Source organism: Gossypium arboreum, chromosome 1, assembly GCF_025698485.1.
Source record: "Gossypium arboreum isolate Shixiya-1 chromosome 1, ASM2569848v2, whole genome shotgun sequence".
NCBI lineage: Eukaryota > Viridiplantae > Streptophyta > Magnoliopsida > Malvales > Malvaceae > Gossypium > Gossypium arboreum.
The window spans coordinates 111404808-111413946 of record NC_069070.1 but is presented as its reverse complement, the minus strand read 5'-3'; the positions used below and the strand labels follow the sequence as shown (position 1 = coordinate 111413946).

Here is a 9139-nt window from a genome sequence, read left to right as displayed (position 1 = left end):
TATTATCTTTCCTACAGCGTAAGAGATTTAGAAGGGTGCCAACGACATTGTCACATACGTTCTTCTCGATGTGCATGACATCCAAGTTATGTCTAAGTAGATTGCAACGCCAATAAGGCAAGTCGAAAAATATGCTCCTCTTCTTCCATAAAGTCTCATCTTGATTTATGAGATTTGCTTTATCTCCCTCTACCACCAATTCTTTAAAGTTGTTAAACAAATCACACCCCTCGTCTACATCGAGTTCTTCTCTATCCCTTTTTCAGCCTTTTCCATAAATGAAATTGACACCTTTAACTTCCCTTAAGATATCTTCTCCGGATCGTGGTGTAGGAGCTACCCCAGACTCTATAGTGCCATCAAATTCACGACTCTATTTTTGAAATGGGTGTTCAGTTAATAACCATCGACGATGAGCCATATAGCAAAACTTCTGACCATACCGTAGCCATCGAGAATTAGTTTTTTTAGCACATACTGGGCAAGCAACACGAACTTTTGTACTCCACCCTGAAAGATTAGCGTAAGCTGGGAAATCATTGATTGTCCAAAGAAGACAAGCCCATAAAGTGAAAGATTCGAAAGCTGATGAATCAAAAGCATCAACTCTTGTCCACAATTGCTTCAACTCTTTAATTGAAGGCTGTATGTAGACATCAATGTCGTTGCCAGGTCCTTTTTCACCAGGGATAACCATTGAGAGTATCATTGATGATTGTTTCATGCATGCCCAAGGTTCTAAATTATAAGGAATAAGAAGTACGGGCCATATACTATGACTTGTACTCATTGTTCGGAATGGATTGAATCCATCGCTAGCCAAACCTAGCCTAACATTACGAGGATTAGATGCAAAATCAGGAAACCTCTTATCAAACGCATCCCAGACAGAACCATCGGCTGGATGTCTCAATATACCATCTTTGATTTGTCCTTCTTTATGCCATCTTATAGATTGTGATGTCTTAGAGGATTAAAATAATCTTTTAAGTCTAGGAATCAAAGGAAAGTACCGTAATACCTTTGCAGGCTTAGGACGGCGACAACTACCATCAACTTGTTCATCTGCATCCAACTCATTAGAAGATTGCCACTTTGAGCTTTTACAGACATCACAACTGATCTTTTTACTAGCATCGCCCTAGTATAACATACAATCATCCGGGCATGCATCAATCTTCACATACCCAAGATTTAGTGCAGAAATTTTTTTCTTCGCTTCATAGTATGTAGTCGGGATTTTGTTTCCATTTGGAAATGTCTCATTTAAAAACTCCAATAAACATGTCAAAGATTTTGCTAACCATCTATAAAGTGCTTTGAAGTGGTAAAGCCAAAGTAAGAATGAGACACTTGAGAACTTGATACAATCGGGATAGAACGGAATATCACAATCATCTAGAAGAGTAGTTTCTCTCTCAGCAGTCCTTTGGGCCTCATTAACATCATACTCTCGACCATTATTCTGAAACTCGCTTAAAACTCCATCAAAACTCTCATTAAGAGTTGGGATGTTGATACCTAGAGCATCCATTATAAGATCTCTTAAATCAGCTTCGTTGTCACAAGTAGAAATTGACGGAGAAGTTCTCACTGTTTGGTCGGTTTACACTGATGTTCTTTTAATAGATTCTCCATGAAAAATCCATTGGTTGTATTCTTTTATTATACCATGTAGACGAAGATGCTTACCCACAATATGTGGTTTGTGAAATATCCTATTATTGCAATGATGGCACGGATAATAAATTTTTCCGTTAAAAAGTGATTTTTTAATTGCAAATGATAGAAATCTTTCTATTCCAGCTAGGTGATTGGTGCTAAATCTTGGAGCATCCATCCAACTTTTATCAACCATCTGTTAAAGTAATTAATATTAAAATAGAGTATCTATTAATGCCTAATCTTAATATTCATATGTGAAAAGAGATGAGCTTTCTGGTGAACTAACAGCAACCAAAACTTCCTAATATTAATGGTATAAAATAAAATATATTTTATATTGATGACTAATTCACATTCAAAGTTAAATTTCCTCCGTCAAGTTCCTTGGGCCATCATTTTGCTGAATGCTAACCAATGTTGACTATTCTAGATATATACCACATCAAATCCCATGCATACATATAAGAATGTTAAATTAGATTAACTGCAGACGACAGATAGATAAAGCAGATTTTGAGAAATTAATTACAGATTGAATTCATGTTAGAGCTGGTTATATTTTTGGCCTCTTAAATTACATTGGGTTTAGTTTTTTCCTTTAAATACGATAACATATGCAGATAACATGTGCCAATGTTCTGCATATATTTTGTGTATTATATTCTGGTTGAAATTAAAAATAGTTTCAGATTCTGAATATATAATACATTCACAGATCATGCCCCAGCTTTTGGGTTTAATTCCATTTTGAAGATTTTTATTTACTCTCATGGTGTTGTTTTTTTTTTCTGTGTTCTAATTTTTAATTGATTTCTTTTGTATGCAATCATATGTGCAACATGTTAGCTCGGTATACAAAGAAAGGTCTACTTCACAACAGGGGAGTGCTTGCAATTATAATAGTTTCTTTGCCTGTAGTGTTTCTCATACTAATGGCCCTTTCCGTTGCTTTCTAAGAAGGCAAAGAAGAGGTACGTCTCACATTTTTTCTATACTAGCTTTTTTTTATTCAAATTTTAATCGTTGCCATAGGATATAATTTGCAATTGAATTGACAGCAAGAAGAGCAAGAAAAAGCAAAAATATCTTTAACTTTACGTCATTCAAAGACTCTTTAGGTGAAAAAGAGATTGATGAGACCAAAAGAAATGGAGATTTACCCTACTTTGATTTGGGCACCATAGCCGCTGCCACTAATAATTTCTCTTCTAATAATAAACTTGGGCAAGGTGGCTTTGGCCCTGTCTACAAGGTAGTTTTTCTCTAAAAAAAACATGTGGACGTGCAATAAAACTCCTTATCTGTACTTGAAGGAAAATTCTTTGTATTTGCAGGGTGTGCTCTTAAATGGAAAAGAAATAGCAGTGAAAAGACTATCAAATTCCTCAAGTCAGGGACTACAAGAGTTTAAGAATGAAATTGTGCTAATTGCAAAACTTCAGCATAGGAATCTCATAAGGATACTAGGATGTTGCGTTGAGGGTGAAGAGAAGATGTTAATCTATGAATTTTTACCAAATAAAAGCTTAGACTTTATCATTTTCGGTATGTCTTCTTTCAAATTGTTGATTACTTATGCTAACAACTTTTGCTTTAAGTTATGCATGATTCCTTTTAAAATTTGACTTTTGATTTTAGATGACTCAAAAAGATCACTATTGGATTGGAAAAAGCGTTTGGAAATTATCTGTGGGATTTGCCCGAGGAATGTTGTATCTCCACCATGATTCCAGGTTAAGAGTCATTCATAGGGATTTGAAAGCGAGCAATGTATTACTAGATGATGTAATGAATCTGAAAATTTCTGATTTCGACATGGCTAGAATATTTGGAGGAGACCAAATAGAAGGGGATACCAGACGTGTAGTTGGAACATAGTAAGAATTCGGTATGCAAACTTTGGAGAAAACTGCTACAGGTTTCAAACTTGTTCTTACTATTTCATTTTTGTTGTATGATTTTAGTGGTTACATGTCGCCTGAATATGCAATGCATGGACACTTTTCAATGAAATTCGATGTAAATATTAACAATGTTTGAATTTTGAATGTCTCGAGGAAAAGAATGAAGGATTTGATTAAGTTGTTGATATTAACACACCATGATGACAACAGATTAATTTGCATGTATGAGAATGATAATTCATGAAACTAAGTTCTGAATAGTGATTATACAAAAAGAGTATAAAACTTTTTTGGGTATTACTGGATTTTTCCTAGTTTAATTAAAGATCTGATTATATATTTGTTCAAGCCATTGATGAATAAGTAAATAGTTTGATTTCACAAGTAGATGAAAGAAAAACTAGAAGAAAATAAGGATGGGTTCCTTACTTTATCATAGGAGACTCGTACAAGCCACAAAATAATTTCCACTTCTTAGCAACTTGAGCAAAGTGGCGGGCATCGACTTTGGTGCCCACCAAGTCCTACAAATTGCATTTGATCAAACAAATGATAGAACTATTAGAAGGAAGCAAACAATGCCCCAAAACACACAGAACTAAAGCAACAAATTCATGTATGCCTTAGAAAGAACCCTGTAATGGGTTCAGCTAAAAGGAAAACAAAAACAAAATTTCAAATTTATCAAACCGCACCTGTACAAAGAAAGTGGCCTTAAATATATATCAACTGTAGATTAAATGAAAACAGCCAAGTGTTCAAGTAATTGAAAACTATTGCCAGACCCTAAATATATATAAACTGTAAATTAAAGAAAATCAACCTCATTTATCATTTAACACAAAACCGAATCAACCATACATACCCATGAAAATTGAGACAAATCTCAACAGTCAAAACCGATTCACCAGCTTCTACCACTACAGGGTCAGGGGTTTCAGGGAATCAGTGAGGAAGGCTTTCAAAGAAGGTATCGTGAAATGCCAATAGCTGGAGTAGGTGGTGGACAGCAGATGCACCAGTGGGTGGATCAGGTGGTGAACGACAGATGCGCCAGTGCTTGGAGCAGGTTGTGGATGGCAGATGCAATTGGTTTTCTTTGCCCAACAAAGTTTGGAGTAAATGCTTTTTTGTGGGTAAGAATGAAAATAAGGTTACCAATTGACCACTAATCCCATGCCTTGTCAGCATCATTTCAGTCTTTTTTTTACTAATTATTTATTATTCAATTTTTTTTGTCAGCATCATTTCAGTCTTTTTTTTTACTAATTATTTATTATTCAATTTTTTTACTTTCTTTAACTAAACTCTTTATTATTTAATATTTTCATACTAATAAATTTAGTATTCAAACTTTAGAAAATTTGAATAATTTAGCTTTCATTTTTAGTTAAATTTGATTCTCGATTTTTTAAAAGAGTAAATTTATTTTTATAACATAAAATGTTAACTAAAATAATAAATTGTTAATAATTTAAATTTTTATTCATTTATTATATATATCATATCTGTAACACCCCAAACCCGGCCCAGACGTTATGGTCGGATCCGACGTGTCACATTGAAGTTTTTAAGAAAACCCATGCCTCTTTCAACGTCATTCTTAGTGTTTTAAAAGATAGTCTTTGCTAAGTTAATAAAGTGAATGGAAGTCAGTGCACCGAGTTGGTATCCAAACAGAGGAGGTGAGCCTAGAAGGTCGCTTAAGTACCAAGCTCTTGATTGGATCCAATCCTAGACATGCCCACAACCATTGCCACACTTTGGTGCTAAGTTAGGTTTTGAGAAAACGAGTTGGAATTCATTTAAGTAGATATTTTGATAAACCGATTAATTGTATCGTTCGTTATTTTGAAAACAATTATCATTTTGGAAACGCGCCTAGGTCTAACTCATATTGTTATCGAGAAAAATATAGGGTATAAGATAAAATAATCCACGAAAAATAATTAAAATGGCCTTATTACAACCCAAAACCAAATAATAATATTAATAAGATAAAACTTATAAAGAAATAAATCGGCTACTTATTACAATTAAAAGAGCGAAGCTTGATGAGTGTGGCCATCTCGAGTCCCTCGCAGCTCCAAACCATCTAAGCTTAGGGATTACCTGCATAGTTAGAAACGGGGTGAGTTTACGAAAACTCAGTGTGTAACCCCAATAACAAATAAACAGTAAATAACACAGTATCAGTACAATCTGGGCCAAAGCCCTATTTAGTCTTGACATATACTAGGCCGAAGCCTTTCCATAAATCATATCACTGGGCCGAAGCCTTTTCATAAATCATATCACTGGGCCAAAGCCTTTTCATATATCATATCACTGGGCCGAAACCTTTTCATAAATCATATCACTGGGCCGAAGCCTTTTCATAAATCATATCACTAGGCCGAAGCCTTTACTGTAAACAGTATGGCCCTTAGGCCCATTTCAATATCACATGTAATGTCAATGGATGTATGCAAGCCCATTTCAATATCACATGTAATGTCGATGAATGTATGCAAGCCCATTTCAATATCACATATAATTTCAATAAATGTATGCAAACCCATCTGGGGAGACTACTCGACCCACCATCCGCTACTCTCCACCCGTACCAACCAAGCTCTTCATGTGGGGAATAACTCAACCCACCCAACCAAACTCTCCACTAGCAGCATAGCTACTTTATTATATAACTGGAGGCCTAGCCTCTTTTAATAACTGGGGCAAAGCCCTTTCTGATAAACTGGGGCAAAGCCCTTTTCGGTAAATTGGGGCAGAGCCCTTTTAGCACTTCTTCCATCAATATAACCCATATCCCATGCAATATGTCATGTATGCAGAATGTCATGCCCATATTTGAATCAAACAATCACAGTTAAGTCATTCATATCACCAACATATATTCACCATCAAATTCGTCAACCACACAGTCCAAGTCAGTCACTTGCCCACAAGGGCAAAACAATCATTTTTCATATTATAAGGGTATTTTCGTAATTTTACCAAAAATCAGGGTTTTCCATGTTTATTACAATTTTCAATATTTCTGAGTGTTTAAACAATGATCTTTAACCCACTTATCAAATTCGGGCTTTTGGGCCCAAAACCCCTAATGGGCCCTACGAAAGCTGATTTAGCCCACTAAGCCTGCTTAACCCAAATTTTACAACAATACTGACCGTGTTAACATGCAACTTTTCCAAATTCTATTTTCTATCAATTTTACCCAAATGGGCCCAAAAGCCCATTTGGCCCAATTCCTGCCCATTGAGGCCCAACTTACCATCGTGCACAAAATTGAGTTCTTACCCGTTCCATCGATCCAAACACCGATCTTATCATATTTATCGTATCTATACCTACACGCAACATTACAAGTTCTCGAAATGCCAGTATTTTAGCATTTCGGCTTCTCAGCAGATATTAATCTAAGCTACTACGAGGGTTAGTACACACCTGTTATGGGTTAAAGTTAAAACGTTTCCATAATCAATCACCTACGATAACCACCACCTGTAACTCAAACTTAACTAATCCAATATCAATATATGTAAATCCTAAGCACATCAGTCATACGGAACATAAGGGCATATTTTTTATTTTACCATACAAGGGTATTACGGTCACTTTACCCTACAGGGGCTTTACGGTCTTTTTACCTATTAGGGGTATTTTAGTCATTTCATCCTACAAGGGTGTTTTGGTAAATCTACAAACCAAGGGTATTTCAGTAATTTTGTAAACCAATGGTATTTCTATAATTTTTAAAAAGTCAAGGGTATTTTTGTAATTTTGTAAATTAGTGGTATTTTAGTAATTTTACAAATTGAGGGTATTTCGGTAATTTCACAAACCAGTGGTATTTCGGTAATTTTACAAACTAGGTGTATTTTGGTAATTTTACAAACTAGGGGTATTTTGGTAATTCTATCCTACAAGGGTATTTCAGTAATTTCACGATCGAGGGTAAAACGGTAATTTTGTAAACTGAGGGTAAAATGGTAATTTTGTAAATCGAGGGTAAAATGGTAATTCTATAAATCGAGGGTAAAATGGTAATTTTATAAATTGAGGATAAAATAGTAATTTTGTAAATCGAGGATGAAACGGTAATTTTGTAAATCGAGGGTGAAACGGTAATTCTATAAATCGAGGGTAAAATGGTAATTCTACAAATCGAGGGCATTTCAATAATTTGGTAAACTAAAGTATTCTAAACAAGGATAACAATACGAATGGGCTAAAGCCTATTTTCGGCCCAAATGGGCCCACACGCTCGTGTAGCCCTTTTAGCCCAAATCTAGCCACAAATATGAGATTCACCTAGCCTAGTCCAATATTTACTACACAATCAAACAACTTATCCAATTGGGCCCATAGGCCCATTAGGCCCACATGACCCCTTTCGGCCCATCGGGCCCGAAGTAGCCATCCTACAGCTAGAGTAGCTAGAAATACACACCCGATAGGAGACTGGAGTTAATCCACGCTCCGAGCACTTTTAGCCGACGCCCAACCCAAACGAGCACGCCATACAGCGAAAGGGATCAGCCAAGAAAAGGTACCTTTACTCTCCTCATGGCTCCCTCTATTTAAAGCCAGCTTCGCAACCACTCTTATGTTAGCTTCCCGATGTGGGATCCCTCCAACATTAGAGTTTAAATTCAACACCAACTCTTGCCGCCCCCTGTTAGCAAAATAAATGCTCCTTGCTTGCCATGGGATTCAAACCCATGCCTCCCCTCAGATGCTCCACACGTTACTTGCCACTAAGCCACAAGGCTTTTTGTGTCATATTTTATCCACAATTAATTATAAGGTCTAAAGGCCAAAGTCCAGGTTCCCTTAAAAAAAAACCAAAATAAATTGCAAGAGCCAAGGCTTGAACCCATGCTCCTATACAACCTTAATGACGCCACAACCACTAGACTACAAGCTTCCTTGTGTCATTTATTTACCAAAATAATTTAAAAACCCTCATCCAAGCATCCAGGTTTTTTTTTCACTTAATACCAAAATTTTTGCTAAAGCCCAAGTTTGAACCCAAGATTTCTCTAACACTTCTCAAGGCCATTAACCACCAAAGTAGACATTTAATTGTGTTATTTCATTGCACAATTAAATACCTATATACAACCTCCTTACAGACTCGCACTCAAGGCCCAATACTTCTAGGCCCAAACTCGGGGTGTTACAATATCAATAAATAATTTAAAATTTTTATTCATTAAATAAAATAAAAATTCAAAAATTATACAAATAGTTCGTAAAAATAATAATATGAATAACATGGATTAACATGCATAATTACCATGTTTAAAATTTTCACATTTTAATTAATTTTTATTAAAATAATAATGATATTTAACTTTTTTTAAAAGGATAATAATTACATTTTGAAATTTAAAAGATTAAGATCAATTGGATTTAATTAAAATAAATAAATGAAAGCCAAATTGATAAAAAAATTAAACATTAAGAACTAAAATTTTCATTATGACTTTAATATTTAACTCTTAATCTTCAAGTAAATATACAAAAAATGCAATGTGTCAAGCTTGGCATTATTGCTTCAA

At 35.1% G+C, this 9139-nt stretch overlaps 1 protein-coding gene across 1 annotated transcript; it reads left to right on the top strand.

Annotated features, from left to right (window-relative positions):
- Positions 1-2485: 2485 nt before the first annotated feature.
- On the top strand, positions 2486-4741 carry LOC108464762 (G-type lectin S-receptor-like serine/threonine-protein kinase At1g11410). The gene is made up of 6 exons (XM_017765037.2): positions 2486-2636; positions 2724-2917; positions 3000-3140; positions 3304-3542; positions 3630-3684; positions 4496-4741. Exons 1-6 carry the CDS (start codon positions 2486-2488, stop codon positions 4739-4741), a joined length of 1026 nt encoding a protein of 341 aa, XP_017620526.2.
- The last annotated feature ends 4398 nt before the right edge of the window (positions 4742-9139 follow it).

Excerpts from the sequence above, each read along its gene's own strand:
- LOC108464762 (XM_017765037.2), top strand. The coding sequence starts at position 2,486 with ATGCAATCATATGTGCAACATGTTAGCTCGGTATACAAAGAAAGGTCT. Across the intron at positions 2,918-2,999 it reads GCTTTGGCCCTGTCTACAAG|GGTGTGCTCTTAAATGGAAA; the intron begins GTAGTTTTTCTC and ends TTGTATTTGCAG. Across the intron at positions 3,685-4,495 it reads ACTTTTCAATGAAATTCGAT|GGTCAGGGGTTTCAGGGAAT; the intron begins GTAAATATTAAC and ends CTACCACTACAG.